Below are 23,397 nucleotides of genomic sequence, written 5' to 3' on the forward strand. Positions count from 1 at the left end.
GATTTGAAGATTCTATGAGGAAAATTAACTTGTAAAATAGGAATTGGAATCAATCATCAAGAGCAAATTATATAAAAATTATGTAATTTTTACGCGTAATTCTCGTACTGTATATTTTAATTGTGGATGAAGTTTATCGGAAATAAAAGCGTTAATTTAGCCTTTATTTTCACAATTTTTAAATAAAATTTTCTAGAAATTTCAGGATAGTTTAGTCGAATGATTTTCTAAATTTAATTTTTGAGATATTGTTTTATTAATTAAATATTTCCCATTAATTGAGATAATTATTTGAATTAATAGAATTAAACCATTCAGAGTCTGTTCGGTGGGATCAATACTTATAATCAGCAACAGCATCTTTATAAAATTTCTTCTATTTAAATACAAAAATTTCTAATATCGATAACATTTTAATATGCGCATAATAAGCAAAAATACTTCATATAAAATAAAATTCATCATTAATATTTTTTTAAAACAATGAGTTAACTTTATCATTTTTAATGATGTACTGATTTAATCTATAGATATAAACTTAAAATCAGATAACTTTAATTACCTAACAGCATTTAAATTACAAACCTCAGAAGAAAAAACAAACTAGATAAAACAAATTTATGGATAAATTTTAATTATTGCTGCAATATTCATAAAAATTATTATTCTAGCTAATTTGGCTTTTTAAAACTTGAGAATACCAAAGGTGGATATATTTTTAATATGGTGGTTTTATGTTTTATTATGTCAATAAGCATTTCAGGCCTCAGTACTGGGTGACTTTTCCTACATAATTTACAATGTTTTAGTACGTTTGAATAGTCAAACTATGGCATATTTGAATTTAATAAATATCTGATAATTTTAAAATAAATGGAAAAGTTTTTAGTTTTTATAATTATAAATAATTCTGACATATTAAATGCAATAACAATGCAATCTGTATTAAAAATTATCTAAGAAATGTTACAGTAGTAACTCTAGAATTAAATATGAAAATTATTTGCTAAATTGTTAGAAAAAAGACTAAGGAATTTTCATACAAATGTAAATAAAATCTTAATTCTTGAACTTTTTCTTGCTAACTGTGCTTCCAGCAACAATTTGCAATATATAAACATTTTACGCAATTTAAATGCAATCATAAATGTAATAAAATAGAAAATTTTAAATAAAATAGTTGTTTAATTCGAATCTACTATAAATATACTATGTAATTATTTCTTTGAATTAAAAAGTTGAACTCTAATTAGATTTCATAATTGGATCTATCAAATTTTTCAGAAGGTTAAAATCACCCAAAGATGTAAAAGCTATAACGTGGAGCTTGGATTCTTTTAAAAACTATGCAAATTATGCAAATATATTAAATTATTATAAAAAATATATTAATTTTATAATAATTTTCAATTTTTTAAGGTCTGATTAATACAACTGTCGATCGAGTCTAATTAGTTTCGCTTTATTTCTTTTATACATAAAAAAAAAACAATGTAAGGTTTGGATTCAGAACGAAAAAGAAAATCCATGCAAATCTCCACCGATGGAAATTTGAATGGCTTTCATCTCGTCCTGCCACGAGTAACGAATTGATTGATTAGTTAACGCGAATACACGTTAAAGCTACCCCAATTGCATTCATTGCGAGAGGATTTGACACACAATGGAATTGGTCGGCATGTCTCAACTCGAATTATTCATGATAAATTATAAGGATATGAGTCGAATTCGAACCGAGAGCCTCCTTTTTTAAAACTCTTTTCACTTTGTGGGCACTCTTTCGATTCCTTATAGTAGTAAATTGATATATTGCGCAGCCATTTGGACGACCTAGGAGTATAAAAGAACTATATATTTTTGTAAAAAGCTGGCATGTTTTATTTATCTCAAATATTTTTAGCGTTAGATCAAAGCGAATTACCGTTTCAGATAAATAAATATATTTTATTAAAATCAGTTATTTATTTTATTTTAAAATTATGGTGATGAATCCCAAAAACATTTATCAAAATCCAATTTTAATGTTTAAGTCTACAATAAATTTAAACCTAACTGTTATTTTTCTACAGACTTCATTATCATCTATTTTATATACCTAAATATACCCTAAACAATAAATTTAAAGTAACATTGCAACAGTTTATAAATTGTCATTTGGAAATAGTTAATTAGTGATTAATAAATTCACAGAATGGGATTTAATTCTAATCTGTGATTAGACTTGTCTCTTAAATTAGTGGTATAGAATATATTTTATTTTTCTTTGATGCAATTCTATTTTTTTTTTATAGTCTATAAATGTGATTAATTTATTAGATTTATTTATAGATTACATTCTAATTTAAATTACTATTTTTTTTCAACTAATTTTTAAGAATTGGCTGGAAGTAAAGATTAAAATTACTTGGAGCATGTTTTCTTTTGTCTAAATTGGAAATAATATTTTAAAATTTGCTATATAAACAAAGTTCAGTATTTGTTTTATTATTTGTTTACAACTTAAATTATAATACTGTACTTTAATTATTATTTATCAAAATAATTTAAAAGTTTATATAAAATTGGCCATTATTTACAGAAGGACAAATCCATAAAGTTCAACATAAAAAGTTTATAAGATTACATAAAGGAATAGTTTTTTGGGAAAAGAAGCATTTTTTTTAAGTTATGGCTAAGTGAAGGATTATTAGGGGATTCATAAAGAAATTTTGAAAAAGAATTAAATTTAAATTAATTCTATGACTAATAATTGAAATAATTAATTTTTCCAACTTTTATCAATATTTTATTCTCATTAAAACTTTTATAAGCAACTTAAATCAGTGAAAATTGAGGAGGAGATGTTATTATATTATAAGAAAATTAATTAAATGCAAATTTTATTATTTTATATTTTATTGATCATTGTTCATTACCTGTTTAAATTTTTAAAATTAAAATCGGATATGGATAGATCTGTGTTTCACAAAGAATAATTTTAATTTTAAGCCTATAAACTTCTTCTTTGATTAAAACACTGAATTAAAATTATTTGCTTGTTTATAAAATAAGTATTTTATAAATCATAATAGATTTGGCTGAGATTTTATTCACCTGATATAGAATTCATTTCATAAAACAAACATATCCAAAAGTCTGGTCTAAATATAAACCAATATCTAACTGAGAAGAATATGCTTTATTTTTATTTTTCCTATTTTTCCATTGATAAATAATCTATATAAATAACATTTTTAATAAAACAAAAGTTATATGAAAGTTTCTTTTATCAAATGTGTCAATATGTGGAGGTGTTAGTTGATATGATTTGATTTACAAACTGAAAGAAAATCTATAAATTAATCTTTTAAAAGCCTATTTTTATGTGTATTATATTAAACTTATTACTCAGGTAAAATGCTGTAAATTGCTGTAAATATATGCACAAAGCTAATACTTTGTCATGCTTATTAGCACCTAACCTAACCTAAAATCTAAAAATGTTATATTTGTTTTTAATTTATCTCCTTTAAAACCTCTCTCATTAAAACTAATACCTTACATCTTTAAATATTTTTTACGTAATTCTATAAACAACAGAAATAACTAAAACTTTTGCTATCGGATAATAAAATATCTGAAATTTTATTTATGAAGTACCTTATAAATAAAATACCTATTTTCCCTATGTTAATCATTCAATCATTTTTCCTTCTTTTTTATTTTAAAATTAAATTGCTTATATAAACATGTGTAGTGAAATTCTACAAACAAAAAACCTTGGAGACTACCTGCCATAATCCAATTATGTTAATTATTCCATATATTATTCTGTAAGAGCAAATGTATGTATGAATAAATGAAACAGAGATGATGACTGCTATCATTTCTGATCAAATTTCTTTTATCACCTTGGCTACACATTCCCTGATATTATTCTATATGAAAGAAATAACTCTCATAATTTAGATTTATCATGGTACAGTACTATTTATCATTTTAAAAAATGGTAATCTGAATTATTTATTATATATTCATAATGCAGTCTGTATATAATATTCTATAATATTAAATTTAGTTTATATTTTATTTATGAATAATAACGTTATCCTTTTCTTATAAAAAAATAATAAATTAAATATTTTGTCATTTATCATAATAAATATTAGTAGTTTAGAGTATTACCTGATAAATGTTATTTGGCAGTAACTCAAATTTTTATTTTTTCTTTTATAGAAAACACCATGAAAATAAAATAATCATGAATTATTAATTTAAAAATTAAATATATAATTTATTAATTTTTATTCAAATTATTTTTACTAGAAAAAAATTCAATCTCTAATTAAACACTAAATAATAACAAAGAAAAATAAGATAAATTAAATTTTATTATTATTATTATTATTAATTATTATTATTATTATTAAGTTTTATGATTATTTTTTGTTATAGCATTTATACTTTATAACTATGTGTATTTTAAAAACGTTTTATTTAACTTATATCAAAATTATGAGCTGGAAGGTTATTCAGTTATTTTTACGGTGTATGTTAAATTGCTTTATAGCAGTGTAATTCCGCTTTTATAAACTTTGCTTTATAAACAGGATAGATATTTCGCTACGCTTTACTTAAGAATGTGCTTTTATTCGATTTTATAATAAGAAAAATTCAAGAAATTAAAGATTTTAGATTATATTTTTAATATATTACCGGTATTATCACTTCCAATCCTGGCAGGAGTACCAAGATCTATAAGTTTCGGTGGCGATTTGTCAGCAGTACTCAATCTTCGGCTCCTTGGTAGAGTGGGTTCATCTTTAGTCTCCGAGTGGTTCAACATAAGCATCGGAATCGTCTCTTCGCGGTTTCCTGTTAAAGAGGCAGATTCTTAAGCGAACGCGTAAAACTCGTTTATAACACCCCCATCAATGGTATCACTTTTTAAGTAAATTTTATCACAAGTCGCTCCAATTACGCGCTTGATCCGTGTTCGATCATTATCATTTTCTAATTTGATTTTGAATTTAAAAACATTTTTATTATTATTAATTTTAATTTTATCCTCGTCTAAACTTAACACGGGTTTATTTAATTTATAGAAAATGCTGATTAAGAGTGAATTAGCCATGAATTTTATCTTCATCATACGAGATGGAAAAAAAAAAAAAAAAAAAAAATTGAGCAGAAGGTCATAAGGGATAGTAAAATTGATATAATACTTTTTCGACAATGAAACTTCAACTTGTAATAATGAATAGGAAAAAATCCCCTCTACTGAGTAGATTACGTAAATGATGTTTGACCTTTGGGAGCCATAAACTGATGCCTTTCTTAGCAATAAAAACAAGTTTACGTTTTGAAAAAGTTCGGTTATGACTCAGTAATGCCAGGAACGACGACGTCCTTCCTAAACAATAATAATTACGTATTTTAATTATTTATTTTTTAAGTCTATAATAGGTTTTTCGGTTTGATTTTTTCTCCTTCAAATTTAAACTTTGGGTTAGAGACGAATGCCGATCTTTTATCACATTTTCGAATAAAAGTTTCAGTCGACAACCATCTAGAAAAGTTTGAAAGTAGAGTCTTAGAATTCCATTCTTAAATCATGCCGTGATATAAAGCATTCCACATGGCGACATTAATCTTGTGCACGCAAACCCTCTAAGGATAATCGATATTGTTTTAAAAAATTCATCAGGTTATTTAATGTATTAAAATAATATTTCATTAATAACGAATGAAAAAATAAATTATTTTCTTCGCTTTTTTTTATTGCCTAGTTTATTCTATTGTAGTGTAAAGAATGAAAATTAAATTTTGCAACACAGGTTTTTTTTAATATGTATATATTTTTTTTGATATAATCCCAGAACTATTATCCATAAAAAGGAGACATTCGGACCAAGAAGTGTGATAAAGCGACCAATCCCTTCTATATCAGTGTCACGTCCAGAGAGCTATTTGTAGAAAGGCTTAGAAGTGACATGGCTGCGAGAATCGATAGACTTAGAATCTGTCTTTCACGGCCAGCTGGTCACATATCGTAGAATTCACACTCTCCCAGCTAAACTTTCCTGTATATCCTAAGCTACGAATTATATTCTCTCCTAAATCCAATTTATCAAAACTAGAAAATGATTTTAGTATGTATCTCGCTTAACAGATGGCGTTACTAGTTACGAGACTTCGGAAACTAATCGATGCTATTCAAAAAATATACATTGGCATCCGACCGTAACGTACGGTTGATAATAATAAAAACCGGAAAAACCCAAGAATGACTGACACACAACAGCTGTCGTGGAATCGAGTTCAAGCTGATTATTGATTTATCTCGTTTAAGATGTTTCTTCAAAGTGCCAAAAGGTGTCAAGATTAAGTACACCAACAGTCCGGACCATTCTTCAAATTTCAATAATAGAAGCCATTCTGTTAGCTTATTCACTACAAGAATAGAATATATATATATATATAATAGAAGCTGTTGCCTGTAAACAGAAAAATAAAAAAATCGTACGAGTGGGTAATAGCGAAAAGAGACTATATTTTTCCTTTCTTGCTTGCGACATATACGATATTTTGAGTTGTTAAACGGAATAAAATGTTAATAGGATGTTTTTAGATTTTCTAGAAGTGAAACAAAAATAAAAACGAAGAGAAAGACAATTAAAACCAAACGCAGACGTTTCTCGTGTTTATACAAAGAATGGCTCGCAGCTAAAACAGCCTGACATTTCTTTTAAATCAAGTAAATACTTTTAAATATTGTTTCCTAATTTATTGCAAGATGTTGAATAACTAAAACATTTTTATCTCGATATATTTTTGTTTAATTTTTATATATTCGTATTTGTTTTTGTTTGAAGCTAAGCAAAAATATAGCGAAAAGGATGGCTTTATCGATGCACTTTGCAAACAAACTTGTTCTCCTAATCGGGGGATTAAAATGAGATGTTAAGGCAATTTTGGGGATTAGAATAATGGAACCAAGATTTAATTCTAACCTAACTACGAAATACAACAACAATAAATTTGCGAAAGTGTTGATTTACGAACAATCCCCCAAACAACAAATATAGATTACGTGCTAAATTTATTCTAGAAATTTTATTTCTTCCATAATTTTTCTTTTGCGTCATTAAAATTAAAATAGTTTAGTTAAAATAAATATCGCGAATTTCTCCTAATGTGGCATGCTTTAATTTCGATTTGCTGCTAAACGATCTCATTTATATTCATCTTCATCACATTCAACCTTAGGAATTCTCATTAATACAAACGTGCGTTTCGTGAGTCAATGGTCCATTTTGCATTCTTGCATTATGTAGGAAATTCGATGCATAGATAAGTTCGTTCAAATATAATATTTCAGAAGTAATTTCATTATTTAATACGCAGAAAATGTAACAAAACATTCATCTAAACCATGATATATATATAAATTAATTCTAATTTTTTTTGTTTGTTAAATATGATCTGTATTCGTAATAAGATTAGCATCTACTATTATTAAAGCTTAAATTCGCCCTGTCATACATATATCTTTTTCGTAAATTTTCCATTTGAAGTTTTCGAAAATTCATTTAAAATTTATCAAACTTGCACCTGTCTCTCGTTTAAGAGATTAATGCCAGTAGACAATTTTCATATAATATTCTTTCGAGTTATTAAGAATAGGAAGCAAAGCTTCGATTCCACTTGACTTTAGATTTTAAAATGTTGAAAAGAATTAGTTTTTTTTTTGTAAGTAGAGTGTTATTCACTGTTGATAAAAATTGTTTTGATGATTATGGTTTTGTGTTGGTTAATAATTAGTATATACCTGTACGTCATTTTGAAAATAAAAACAATTATTGTTGAGAAAGATAGAATAGAAACTTTAAATAAGAATACAAAATCAAAGCAAAGAAAATGTAAAAATGATCGAACTTACAAAGCTTATCTTTGTTAAGTTTAATAGAAAAAAAATCAACCCTTTGAAAGTAAAATATATATATGAAAAGATAACTTAAAAAGAAAAAAAAGCTTATTAATTACAAGCATTATGTTTTAGCCATTATTAAAAAAACCAAAGAAAATAATGAAAATAATATATACTATAGGCCTATATTGTAATTTAAATAAACATCGACAGGTTTGCCTTAGATGAAACAATTCAAATATGGAGCCTAGTTTTATAAAAACTGTATACGTTTTCGAGCTTGTTCTCTATTGGCTCTCAAGAATTGAACTGCTTTAAGTAAGGCTGTCCTGGAATGTTGAGTATAAGCATATGTCTTTCCAGCGCGTCGCGAAATACTCTATGGATGACAGACATATTCTACATATATGTATATGTACTTTTATTTTGAAATTCAACAGTTTCCAAGATGGTAAGAGACAACAAAATTGAAACATTTCACAACTTCACTCACCCATTTTCGGTCCCAAGATATCCTTTGGGTGATTCTGTTTGAGGGCATTCACTCTTCTTCCCTGTGGATTATCCGCATTGGGATTAGGAGGTCTAACCACCCGTGGACCACGGGGTTGTTCGACTGGCAAAACTCTCCTCCTCTTCTTGGGCAACTTGGCGCGCGCTTGGGTGTGGGAATAGAACATGGCAAAATTTGATACGATAACTGGAACAGGTAGGGCTATTGTCAAAACACCTGCCAATGCACATAAGGCACCGACGAACATCCCAGCATAAGTTTTAGGCGCCATGTCTCCGTATCCTACAGTTGTCATCGTGACTAAGGCCCACCATAATCCTAAAGGAATACTATTGAAGTCGTTGTTAGGATTTGACTGTATTCTCTCGGCGTAGTATACCAAACTAGCGAAGATAACTATACCCAATACCAAGAAGAAAACTAATAAAATCAGTTCACCAGCGCTGGCTTTAAATGTCTGTATGAGTATTTTAAGTCCCGCAGAATGTCTTGTCAACTTAAACAACCTCATTATTCTTATTATACTAAAGAATTCCAAAATGTCAGCATTTTCTAGATGGGAAGCAAATCTCTGCAGTGCCAAGTCAATGTAGAACGATAGCGTTGCTGTAAAATCTATGATATTTACAGCTCCTCTGGCAAATTCTAATTTTCTGGGACAAGCAATAAATCTTATGGAAATTTCAAAGGTAAACCAAGCATTACATATACACTCGATGTAGAAAAAAGCCTCGTGTGGATTAGTTTGCGTTTTATCAAGTGTCCAAGCTTCAGTGTGCTCTGTTGTTTTCACCGTAATGTTACGTATAAGAGGAACTCTCATGTTTGGATGGGTCTTGAGACAAAACGACAGAATTGATACACAGATGAAAAATACCGATATTACTCCAATAATCTGAAAAAGAAAATTATCATATTTTGAAAATGGCATTATAATTCTGAAGAATTGCCTCCAATGTTAGGTTTATCGTTTCCTAGATTAGGCGATTTATTTTAATATGGCCTACGGTATATTAAAATACTACATTATAGATTAGTGCACCGATGTAACTGCCAATAAACACCTTAAAAGCTACCAAAATATTTATAAATAAATAAAAGATAAAATGAAGTACAAAGTAATGAAAATGATTGGTTGTTATAATTGAGGTGCGAGTTAATATTATTTAACCTACATTTGCTGAATTTTCCAAAACTTTATTACAAAATTCAATGAATATCAAAAAGCATATTAAATTATGCAATGAATTGAATTAGCGTAAATATTATTTTGCAAAATTTAAACTTAGTTAAACCAACCTCACCTTTGCAGCAGTGGAAGAATAAGGCTCATCGAATAAAGACCACATTTTTGGTTGAAGCTTTTGCCACCAGGACATCCTGCCAGCAAAATAGTCTTCTTCCATTCCAAATTTTTTAGCTATTTCCTCGTCGCTCGGTTTGTCTGTATCCAAATCGAGTCGATCCAAAACAGCTAAAGTCTCCTGAGTGTCCCTATGTTGAGTATAAGTCATCCAACAACAAGGTTCCACCTGATTAGAATCTAAGCCCCAAAATTCCAGTTCTTCTTCGAACAAAGGGCCGCACACATCAGTAGGATAGTGTAATTTGCCCGTACGATAGTAATTCAACACTTGGGCAAATACACCCGGATGCCTATCAAAAAAGTACTCATTGAGTACGGGATCATAGTTCGCCAGAGCTTCTGTCAGTCTGGACAAGCGAGTAGCTGGAATTTTCTTCAAAGTTGCTTTGTATGTTTCGTGTCTAATACCACCAACATTCAGCACCACTCGATTCTCTGCATCCAAGTTCATGATGAACCTTCAGAGCTCTTCAGTTTGGCGATGGTTGGAGGACCTGTTTGCAGCCCTTGACATCCGCTTTACGACAACTCATTGTGTCTTTTCGCTACATTATTATCTGTAAATAAATATATATACAGTATATGTTTATGTAATTTATATAAAATAAGCATTACAATATTAGGATAACATTTTGACTTAGAGTGTATGATATTTTAGAGTTTGATGAAATAAATATCGATAAAAATTATGCTTATATGCTTCATTATTATTCTGTTCTGTGAGACTAATTAACAATAAGAGATTATCTGGAAATTGAGAGAGGCAAATGTTCTTTCGGTAGAACTCTTCCATATTACCTATTATGATGTGCTACGATTGTCATTTTTAGGGTCTCAGAGCCAAAGCTTTGAACAAAATAGAACAAAAGCTTTTTCATATTAAAATAAATAAATTTGGAGTCAACAATGAGCAGGCAACATAGAAATAAGTCATACAAAACATACTTTAATATATCTAATAACAGATTTAAAAAATATTTAACAAATTATTGTAATGTAACTTACTATTGATTCAAAGAAAGATCAGTTTCTAATTAAAGATTTCGATTTCTGTGACTATAACCTTTGCGGTTCTGTTTCTAACCTTAATTCGACTATTACATTAAGCTAAGTAGAAGAAAATACAGTAACCATTCGGCTTTAACAATGATTAAGAATTATACGATAAAATTTGCCGGTACGTATTTTTACAATCTGGGAACATGTGTCCATGCATCACTAACAGGTTGTAACAGTATATAATGCAACGATGTAAGAAGCAGTTGAGGGAAAAAAAAATCAAAGCAGTGTAATAGCTACATCTTCGACGTTTGTATCGAACCGACTCCGTCTACTAATGGCTTTATTTCCCCTCAATTCATCTAACAAGTTCTAGCAAGACTTAAGCACAAAAACTATGGATTAGATATAGAAGAGAATACGGAAGCGAAGAAAGTACTTAGACCTGCTCGCTAACAGGAAAATTCTTCTTTTTCATTGTTTACAAGAAACTTTGAAAGCGTAAGACGAATTCTCTTAAATACCCTTTTAATTTTTAATATTTTATTCCGCTTAATCAGCCTGAAATGCTAATTACAAGCTGTCGACAAAAGCCTCCGTTAAACAATTCGTAAATTAAAAGTATTTTTCTGGAATATTTCGATCGAACCGGGATGAAATATTATCTTCGGGAATCATTTTTTATGGAATCGAAAGAATAAAAATCAAAAAAGAATCGAGTTAAAGGATGTTGTTGTGACTGTTGTCAGAAGAAGAATCACACCTCTGTGGTCATTCCTGGCGGACTCGATCGAATATCTAGGAGAAAGTCTCCAAGGAATTCTTATTTCTTAATATAACATCTTATCATAACCAGGTTCTGGAACGAACAAGCATAATCAAATCCAAAAACTCAATTAAAATCATTGACAAGTTATTTTTTCGTAATCGTTTGTTATTTTATTAATTGTAAAAAGTAATAAAAATATGAAATAAAACCTTATTTTTAATTATATTATTAATATTCGATTAATAAATTTATTTAGTTTTTGAATCTTTTCACCCTTTGGGCACTCTTAAGGCAATTAATAAATTTAATTATTTTGATAAATGAATTGATTATTTTTAAGTATAAACTAAATCGTGTTTATAGTCTGATGATTATATCTTTATGTTATAGGCTAATTGCTTCATCCAGAGTCAGAGTAACATGCAAGTTAAACAAGCTACAGCTCGGGTTTGACGATATGAAGGTACTCGTGCTTTTTAATTTATTATTTGGCGCAGAGGAAAGACCTCTTATATACCACAGCTTAAGACTATAACAAGTATTAGTCCTGTCCTTAATAAATTTTTAGGAACTTTGATAATCATTGTTAATGAAAGATATTTTGTATAAAATTGTATAATAAGAAATTGTGTAATTGAATCATTCTATTTCTTTCTTTCTTATGAAATTTTATTACTTTTCTATTTATACGAATGGAGTTTATATTTGATAATTTATAGAAATAAATTTACTTCTCGCTATTAAAATATAGAATATCAATAAAACAACACTTATTAAAGTACATTTATGTTAATCAGTTCGATTAACCTTGTAATCTGATCTGAATAATTTAAAGTACAAGCTACTAATTTATATATTTAAATGAAAAATTTTAATTATTTATCGCAATGAATTGCTGTTTCTTTTGACGTATTGAAAACGTAATTATTTTCGATGTTTGTAATAAAAACAAATAAATAATAAATTAATTATTTATAAAAACTTATCTAACTTAAAATTTTGTCAGTTTTTTATGCATGAAAAAGGATATGAAAAATTTTAATTTATATTTATCATATCTACATTAAAATTGAAGTAAAGTAGACCCCTGTATGAGAATATCATCAATATTTTCTATTAGATCTAGTCAAATATCTATATACTTATTATAATTCTCTCTTATGAATGTTAAGCGCCAATCTAAATTATATTCAGGTGCATATCTTGTCAAAGGAACATGGAGAATTCCATGATAACACACCTTTTAATCAAACTAATTTCCATTAAGCTTCCTCATTATTATAAATTTTGTCATAGTAATCATTTTGTAAGTTTGTCTAATTAAAATTTAATATTATTCTCCTTAAATCGCTGTACTAGTTACTGGCATTACTATTTATACTTACTCTACTAAGTGAACACAATACTCTTATTAGATTATTTATTGGTTTTTTTAAAAGTAAAACAATAAATTTAAAAAGATAATCACTTTGAAATTGGAGTATTCTTTAATCTCATTACTCAAGTATTTATTCAGACTTAAAGTAAATTATTTTATTTGTTTCTGTCATCTTAAGAGATTTTTTGGAGCAAACCCACTTAAATCAGGATATCCAGCCTTGTCGCTTGTTCCATATAAAACATTACCGCTTATCCTCTTAGTGGTTGTTTACTACTCATAAACATTGGCACAAATATCCAACCTACGAGATCTTTTTGTTTAATCTGTATATAAACGATTGCTCATTCAGAAAGACTATGTTAGTTTTATGTGAAGAAATCCGTCAGTACGAAGCTATGGAAAAAATGACTAAAGAAAATAACTCACTACAAAATGGCGATAAAAAATAATAAAAACTAATAATAGTAATAAAAAGCAAAGAGATAACATTACAACCTAGTCATTTTATCAACACATTTTTTCCTGAAGAATAATATTTAAAAGATTATTCTAGATGCAATATTGAAAATACTTTCTCGACTGATTCCATGAAAAAAATTAAGTAATGAAAAGTATTGATCGAGTAAAAAAAATTTACAACTTGTCTGCATGGGGATTATAGCTGCTAAGATCGCAGTTTTCTTTTCCTATCGTTTAGATATTTAAAGATAAATCTGTTAGAAAAATTTGATTATGCTCTCTATTTTTCAATATATCTTTATTTGCAGCATTTCTTGAATTTCGAAATTTCTTCGATTTAATTGAAGAAATTTTCAATTGAGGAAATTTCATAAACATATTCGCACTATTCAATTTCATGGCCTACTTTTAATTATATTTAATAACGAGAGGAATAAAGTGAATAAAAATACAAAGCGTTATCATCGTAGATAAGAAAATGTCAGAGTAGTTTGTGTGATGACAGTAAGCAATTTGATTATGGAGACGAAGGAAATTGTATTAGTGATGAAAGATAGAACTTTATTCGCCTTCCATTGGCTTGACGATAAACATATTTTTCTTCGGCTGCATCGAGAAAGCTTGACAATTGTTTCTTGGCAGTTTACTCTTTAAAAAAAGACTTTATCCGATTGAGGTTTAAATTGTTCTAAACCTGATTATTACGCGCGATATTAATTCCAAGATAAAATTTAATCCGATTTTTGCACAACACAAATCATCCTTGATAACGATATAGGCTATACTATAGAGTTAGGACCATTGGTGATAATTGAATATCGTTCATATCTCGATGATTTAAGGGATGAAGCGAGTAAATAACTCTTTTATAAGTCACCTGTAGATATTTATATATAAGAGATTTCTAGTAGCTTGGTTCCAAGACATGCATTTTTGGAGGCAGTTAATATTTGATAGAATAGCGCCATCAAGGCTGCATCACTATGAAAAAGAAAGTGATGAATTGAAGCTACTGTATATAAGCTAAATATAACTTTATGATCTATGTATGACGATATATACAGTTGTTATTTGAAACCTATCTGTTCTACTCTCCTACGTCTCCAATAGCTCTTTGTGTAAAGCCACAGTCATTCTTCAACAATCTTGTCATCTTCTGTTCTGCTCGGTGAAAAATGCATAATGCTTGTCTACAAGTCATGCATAGTCCTCGCAAAATGTTATATAAAGATATTCTCAAAGATGCCTTTTTATTATTTTCGCTTACTTTAAAATGTAAACTAATTATTTGAACTTATTGCGGAAAGGCAGCTTTAAGTCTCAAATAACTAAATATAAATTTCATGAGTTATAAAGATATTTTGCCACATTTTTATGGAGTTTCTTTTTTGTCATTTCCACCTATGTTCACAGTTTCGTTTTCTCAAAAATGCTTCCACAATTTCAGTTTTTAAAAAATTCAATCGAAATTTTTAACACAAGTTAATAATGATAATGATATACAGTTTATATTTTCAGTAACGTGTGAAAATATTTTTTCAATATCTAATCAAAACTTTATGTTTATTACAAACATGGCGGCACAAAAATCAATTAACAGTTTCAAAGTTAAATTGCCGTCTTATTCAAATACTGCATTACGTACAAACTATAAAAATTGCTCAAAATGAAATCGTTTTTTGTTCTGTACCCAAATTACATGCTTTAACCCACTTTCACAAATTGTTTGGCATAAATATGTATCATTAATCAATGCTTTAAAAGCACGGTTTTTGGACCACCCCTGTAGGGGTGTGGGTATGTATATGTGTGCATATGTATTTACTCTTTCTATCTTGAGGGCACTAAAACGATTTTTTAATCAAGCCCATGAAGGACATGACCCGACATATTCAAGATGGACCATCCTCAAAAAATTCCTAGAGTTTTTCGATCCGTCTGGATTCGTTTTCTTGTCTCCCGATACTTTAAAACTCGGCTATCGGGCCGTCACACACGTAGCCTATATATTGGAAACGTTCGGAACAAACTATTTGTGTTTACTAAATACATATTGTATTCACTATATATATATATATATATATATATATATATATGAGAAACTAGAATAGATTTGTGTTTGCTATTTATAATAAGCATCAAGTGATTCATTTGAAAATAAATTATAGTTACTAGATGAATCTCATTACACATTAATACTAAAGTTTGCCGATTAAGATCTATTCTAAACTCTTCTTGAAATATTTATTTAGTATATTAAGATTTATATACGAGGATTTAAATGTTTATATAATATAAGTTATAAATATTTTAGAAAGATTAAAACCACAGTCGCGAGATTTTTAGGATTAGAATTTATATCGAATCCTTATAAATATCGGTTTCAATTAGAATTAAATTTTCTTATTAAGTAAGTATTTTCTCACTTTACCTAATATAATTTGCTAGCTTTAAACTCGTTCCTTTTCATAATTCTTTTATGAGGTCGAATATGATAACTACTACCACAAAGAATTTTTTAAATCCGAGATCAATAAATGTTACATTTGCAAGCTATTTTTCCTCACTAATTTTATTTTAACTAAAATAATAAAACATAATATTGATTTGTTTATAAAAGAATGGCTTCTTTTGATGGCCTTTATGCATTGTTTCTACTTCGCTGACTTTGCATTATTCCAAGTACCAACAAGTATGTCAATTAGTAAAATAAATGTTACGATCCACTATTTATGTTCTTTGAACTATCCGTTCCGACAGTTATGTGAAAAATAAGAAACGTTTTTATAGCCTTTAGCTACAACTGGAAGAATAAAATAAGTCGGATTTCAAGATGGCACCAGACATTAAATTTTAGCCTGGTATCGTTTACATTAGATAAAGTTTTGGATTTTTGGATCGATGTATAAATATAAAAAAATGATGAAGAGAAAGGTCTAATTTAGTTATTTAACTGGAATGAAGTAGTAAGAAAAATTATTTTAAATATTTAAAAAAAGCAAATTTAAACTATTTATCCAAATATTTACATTGTTTAATGTTGATCAATTTAATTGTTTGATGGCAATTCTCAGTCTTTTTAAATGATTCTACCGGATTATTCGACTTTTTGGTACCAATAGAAATTCAATTAATTTTTAAATTCTGCCAATCAACAGAAGTGAAAATAGTCTTAAAGAAATTCCAATGAAATATTTCTAGTTGAAGTAGTCAGATTTTTAGAATTAGAAAGCCATTCCTTGACTTTTGGCTGACGTCAGCTGACAAGTCTTGACGTCAGTCTTTCATCAACACTTATTTCTGATTTCTAAGCAGGAAATAAGAAATTTTGACATGCTATGTAATCTTATTAAATGGAGATTAATGAAATGGTTAATGATTATCGACGCAAGGCAGAAAGAGATAAAAGAAAAATTGATTTCTTACGTTGTTAAAAAAAGAAGAAAAAAAGTACTTTTCATGGCAAATCGTGCTTGACTTTTTCTTTGAAATAATCATAGATTGGGTAACAGTTTTTTTTTTTAATTTTGGGCTTAAATGCAATTTATTCCACTGCTGTATCAATGAGATTGTCATTTTATCATAAAAATATTAACACAGAATATTTTTAATAATGTAGAAATATTTAATATTTTTAAAATTCTGACCGATGACAAAAAGCTGATATATATTTAATCGGAAAAATAAGAAAAATCATAAATATTTGATAAATTCACTTGTAATTTTTATTTTTATTCGTGTTAATATAAAGTATTTATCATGCAGTTATTAATAGTTAATAGCAAAGATTATTTTAAATATTTCAAATACACTTTCTTTAAATTTAGAAAAATAATTCTGAGATTATTTTATAATAATTTATACAAATTTATATCGATTTATAACATTATTAGCTCTTATAGGGCTCTGCAGAGATTAGCTTGAGCCTCACATTTACCAGAACCTTAAAAACATTTGTTATAAATTATTCACTCCTTTACATTTCTTGTGTGTTAAGATAAAGCCGTCATTTTTTTAAGATCAAATTTTGTTGTTTAAAAATATAATACAATATTTAACGCTAGTTTTTAATATACCGGTTACCTAAAAAGGTAAGTGACCCGGGTCCTTACCTTTTTAAAGTTCTTTTGAAGTATTTTACAGATACAAAACAAAAATATTAGTTATGAGAAATAAGATGAAGCCCATAAGAAGGAAAGACCCCATCCACGCTTGGGTATGCCTATGCGTTAATGGTGTCCTGGACTACAATATAGTATAAATTTTTGAAAATTAAATAATATAAAAATGTGTAAAAATCTCTTTATAATATAAATTTCCCTTATCTAAAAGAATATATAATATTTTTATGAAAGTTTAGATAAAGAAATCTTATATTTAAAAATCAATCAGAGATAATAGATAATTTATAAAACAAAACTTTATTAAAGTTTTAGAAGCCTTCGTTTGCAATGTCGTTTCCTTTATTTATAATGCTGTGAAACATTTATTATCGCCTATAAACAATTCAAGGGGAATTAAATAATGCTAAAACAAATAATTATAAATTCGTTTCTCTTCAGATATAAATTATTTAAGCGTAAAAATAATTTGTATTAGCAACAGTTCTATAATTTTAAAAGGGGGAAAATGATTGTTCGTGTAAGAGCAAAACTAATCAAAGAAATGATGGATTAAATGAAAAATAAGATAAAATAAATGATATTTTTTACAATGTCAATACTGTTCTTCATGCTCTTCTGAAGCAATTATCATCAATTATTAATAATTCATGAAGAATTAAATCATATATATATAAAAAGAATTATTATAAATCGATTTTTCTGATGCTAGAGAAATTATTGTTGTTTTTGAAATATAAACAACCAATTGACGAAAAATATAATTGAAATCTGCCCATAAAAATCAATCAAAAAAGCGATAAGTAAGTTGTAAAACGTAAAAGTTTAATAGATAAAATAAAAACGGATTTCTTCATTCGGCCATCAAAAATAGTTTTTGGGCTGCAACTTGAAAAAAATGTAGACCTATAAATTCCCACTGTCCGTCTGCTGTCTGTCCTTCCTTAATCTCGAGAACGGAGTTAATATATGAAAGCCGAGGCAGATATCATTGCTAACACGAAAAGTATGATGTACAAAGGGCAAGACACTACCAATTTCAGGTGGAGAGCATATATTTTAAATTAAATAAATTAAAAATTGCAGCCGGGCACCGTGACGATATCACAATAAATAATTGCTGTTTTTTTTTTATAACTTTAAATAATTACAAACGGAGCTAAATCACATAAAAACAAACCATTTTCGAATACTTTCAGTCGATATGCTCTTAGAACAGAAAACAACCATCAGAGTCCGATGCCTATCTTGAAAAATCTCGTCCTTTCTCTAACCATTAAGCAATAAGCCTTATCAAGCTCTTAGAGTTAAGACTTCCCTACTCAGAGACTCATCACTCTATTCTTTGTCAGAAAGCTTCACACTCCATTTGAAACCATCGAGTTTTAAAAGCCGCAGAACATATTTAATGCATACTCATTTAAGAATTGAACAAAGTAAACTTTTAAAAATGATTTTTTTTTAAAGGTAATAATTCGAATAAAAGTATTATTAATGTTTTTAAATGGAAATTTCGTACGATGAGATGATAAATTATCATTTGACTTTTACTCGTTTATAAAGTAATAATAATTATGACGATAATTAGAACGTTATACATTTAAAATGATAAAAATATCTTAATTAAAAATTCAAAACGATAATTAGAAAATTATTAATTTTTGTTTAATTATGCTTTAATTAAGTTTTAGTTTAGTCTTATATTTAAAAATTGATTACGTTGATAGTTTACTTGTGACGATTTAATAACTTTGATAATTAATAATGATTTATTATTGAATTTTCTCCAAATTATTGCTTAAAGATTTCAATTTTTAAATAAAAATAAATTCATACATAATTTTAATTTTAGAAAAGGTAAAGTATTTTAAGAAAAACTCTAATCATTTTACAGTTAAAATGCTAAGAATTCTTTTAAAAATATATAATAATTTTTATATACTCTCAAGAGAGGTAAAAGTAGCTTATAATTGTATTTGTCAGGTTCATTTTAATATAAGTTTACATTTTAGACTATATAAATAAATTATATGTTTTCATTTTAATAAATTTTAAATTCTGCACTTGTGTATTTGCAAACCTCTCATAAATTAAATTTCACAAAAAAAAATAAATAAATAAAAAAGTGGTAGAAATCCTAAAAATGAAAGTTTAAAATATTCATAAATGTTATCCCTCTTCTCTCGTCAGTAAATATAAAAAAATAAACCATCAGGTTTATCAGATTAAATTTCTTAATTTGAAAATTCAGTTATAGGAAAATACTAAAAAACAAATTAAATAATGTTATGTACAGATTGAAAAGTCGTAAATTTGGCGTCCTTGAAACGGGAAATTATGTGTTTGTACGCGTTATGTACTATGTACCACAATCTGTTTACTTCAATTGTCATTAAATATTCTATATAACTCTTCTTTCATGAATATATATCGATGGCAATAATGCATTTATGTCACGAAGAAATTGGTGTTGTCGTGGTAACTAGGGTTTTACGACTTGAACTGCAAATAGATGCATCGAACTACAATGAACTGCAGAATAATGCCAATATTTTCTCACTAAGTCATAAAAATGTTCGATTATCTAATTAAAAGTTATAAAAATCGCTGGTAATAATAATTATCAATTTAATTCTGGAGATTAAGATACTCGGATGCCGGTGATTTAAACGTAACTAACACAATTAATGCGATAATTAATCCTAAAAGTAAACTTAGATATGATTCGTATTTAAAAAGGAGTATTTTAATATTATAATCTTTTGTTTACGAAAAATTAAAATTAAAAAATACAAAATTTTTTATTACTGTAATAAATCCCTACAAATTATTCCTCTGTAATATCCCTACAAACTATTCTTCTGTAATATCCCTACAAATTATTTTTTTAAAATTCCTTTAAACTGTCAAAAATTCTTCTCTGCTAATTAAATTGGATTATTTTTAAGTGAATAAATTTCTTATTGGATAGTAAAAGGGCAAATCGATTTTTTTTTCCAATTAAATTCTTGTCTTTTCGTAAATCGCACAATAAAACTTCCCTTAACGCAGGGACTTTTTTTAATTTGCAGAAATTTCCCTAATGAGATGAAAGAAATGACCGTTTTAAAAAATAAACGTCATATATATGTCAACACATTCAAACTTAAATCTGATTAACGAATGAATGATTTTTAATAATAAAAAAATATTTACTGATCTATAAAAATAATAATTTTCTTATAATTTACAAGGAAAACTGTTTTTTTTTTTTTTTTATTTTACCTAATTCGCTTAAACTAATGATATTATTATCAAAATCAAATTTATCGGAGGCAATCAACGATAATGTTTTTAAAATTATTTTTTAAAAAAAAATATAACAATTGTAATTTTTATTGTAGAATTTAAAAAGAAAAAAAATTCTATAATAACCAATTAATTTTATTGTTTTTTCTCCTTTAAAAATTCAAATTTAAAATAGACAAGATCACGTGCAGTTAAAATTCTCATAAACAAACAGAAATTTCACGAGCTTTCTGTAATCATTTCCAATGAAAATTTTAAATTTGATAATTATAAAGAATTTTTAATCATTAGAAATAACACGCAATAAAATTGTTTTAATAAAATAAATTATAATTATAAAAGATTTTTTTATTAAGTAAAAAAAATTTCTTCATGTCATGAATTTAATCGGCCGATTACGATTTCATTTTGTTTATTACCAAAGCATAACGGCTTTTTAAAATGAAATCATTAATTTAAATTAATATTTATGTAAATATAGAATAATTTTACATTTTTATTAATTTATTTTTCAGTTAAAAAAAAATTGTAGATGGCGTTCGTCGAGTGTTATGTAGATTGATTATCGTCTGTTTCACGTAAGTTAAAACTATCAAAAAATATATATATATATATATGTATACATTATATCTGTGTTTTATATGCATATAAGATAAATATTAAGTAAAATGCGTAAAGTTTTATATTCAAATATCTAATCAATTGTTTTAAAACAGGAAATATCAATTGTGAACTTCTATCGGGCTTTATCTAGTGTGTCTTGACGAAAATGAGTAATGGCTTCAGTATAATTGGAGGGCACGGACTCGGCATCAACCATTCATATCGACGATTCCAAATGAAATCTTTCGCATTGATCCTTGTTATTATCAATCGTTCACTTCCTTTGATGTTCTCCTTTATTTTTTCATACTCTACATTACGAAATTACATAATAACAGTATAGAAAGGTTTCTCTCCTTCATTATCACGAATTATATGCAAAGCACTTTTTAATTCTATTCGATTAGTATTTGCTTGTCTACAAAATACTAACTTAGAAACGATCTTACATTGGAAGATTGGCATTACTTAATATGTAATTTAGTGGTGCCCAAAACTTTTCAATTGGTGGGCGGTATTGAGCATAAGTCGTAGGTAGACGGCCGCAAATAGTTTTTACATTCGAAGAAGTTTTTTCTGTTTATTCAGGTTTCCGCTTTGGACCGGTTTTACTGTACTTATTTATTTGTTTTTGTGCTTAAATTTGTATTCCTGTATGTATATGTATGCTTGCATTTATATACGAATGACTTTACGGGAACTACAGATGAATTTTTAAATAAATTCATCAAATTTAACTGTGGTAAATTATTATTAGCGCTTCTAGAACAGTTAGAGAACTTTTTCAGTAGAAATTTGAGTGGTAAATAGTTTTTCTCCTTACTTTGTTTCTTTCTGATCGGATATTCGGTGAAATAAATATATAATTATGTACGGTAAGCTCATATGTACAGTACAATATCTATTTTCTCGATACTAGCAATATTGATTAATTGTTTGATTGGTGCTATACAAAGCTTGTAGATGTACTGTACGTTGGGTACGGCAAATTGTGATTTTTTTAAAATTGCACTTTGTGATTTTAATATTTAAGTGAAATTTTCAATTTTTTTTTTCGAAATAATGAGTTCACAGATCTTTAAAGTAGAAGTGATGATTTTTGTTTGTTATTGATGGTTATGTTGCTTTGTTATTTAGGTTTTGACGGGATTTTCTGGATCATGCTTGGATTCTGCCAACTATGATTTTTTTCTGAATTATGATAGATGCTTTCACGAGTGTGCATTTTGTTAGAGATTGAAGAAAGTATTATGTTTTTGTTTATTTTATTTCTTGAGCTATAAAAATAGAAAGTTTTAAGAGAAAAAGCGACAGAAAGCTATTTTTCCCAAAATATAATTTCGCTCAATAAAGTATTGCTAAAAGAGAAAGCAGGAATCTAGAAAGTTTATCTGAAATCATAACCAACTTATTTATAAATTATACAATTAAATTGTTCAGAAATTTGTTTTCCATTAAAAACGTACTTAAGAATATTTTAACTTTAAACATGTTTGACTTTACACTAGATAGCTTGAAATTCTAATTTGTAGAGTTTATTTGATTACTATTTGTTTCCATATCAGTTTATCTCAAGAATTTTCTTTTAATGTATGATATTTACCACAATTGAAATCAATAAAGCCCAAAATTTCGATAATTGTTTATTAACTTTCTATCTAAACCATCACTTGTCCACACCAAAACATCGTGTTTCATAAAATGGTAATCAAATCATTTTTTCAGGATAATGACTTGCTATCTGATTCTCCCAAATTTTTTAATCTAGTAATTAGAAAATTTGGGGAACAGATTGCTGTAAAGAAGTAAAAGAAATAAAAATAATTCATCTGAAAACTATTTTTCTTATCATATAACGGCATCAAAAACCAATGGACAAACACAGTTACAACTTACACACTCTTCATAAATGATTCCTATCTTAGATCCCACACTGCATACTCATCTATCCTATTTCTAAAAGTCCGCACCTTGCAAGGCTTTTTTTT

The 23,397-nt window shown here is 27.4% G+C and overlaps 1 protein-coding gene across 4 annotated transcripts in view; it reads right to left on the reverse strand.

Moving 5' to 3' along the window:
- Nucleotides 1-23,397, reverse strand: part of LOC136988465 (potassium voltage-gated channel protein Shaw-like) — a 95,556-nt gene that overhangs the window by 44,385 nt on the left and 27,774 nt on the right. For 3 of the 4 annotated variants that reach the window (XM_067286318.1, XM_067286319.1, XM_067286320.1), the window contains exons 2-4: nt 9,728-10,346; nt 8,403-9,318; nt 4,696-4,854 (exon numbers count right to left, since the gene is read on the reverse strand). In XM_067286318.1, the coding sequence (XP_067142419.1) occupies nt 4,696-4,854; nt 8,403-9,318; nt 9,728-10,240 (1,588 nt within the window). In that variant the 5' untranslated portion in view covers nt 10,241-10,346. Of the gene's footprint in view, nt 1-4,164; nt 4,207-4,695; nt 4,855-8,402; nt 9,319-9,727; nt 10,347-23,397 lie in introns of all 4 variants that reach the window. The other variant, XM_067286321.1, reaches the window with a different exon arrangement.

Source organism: Centruroides vittatus, unplaced genomic scaffold (assembly GCF_030686945.1).
Source record: "Centruroides vittatus isolate TY-2023 unplaced genomic scaffold, ASM3068694v2 scaffold_3315, whole genome shotgun sequence".
NCBI classification, from domain to species: domain Eukaryota; kingdom Metazoa; phylum Arthropoda; class Arachnida; order Scorpiones; family Buthidae; genus Centruroides; species Centruroides vittatus.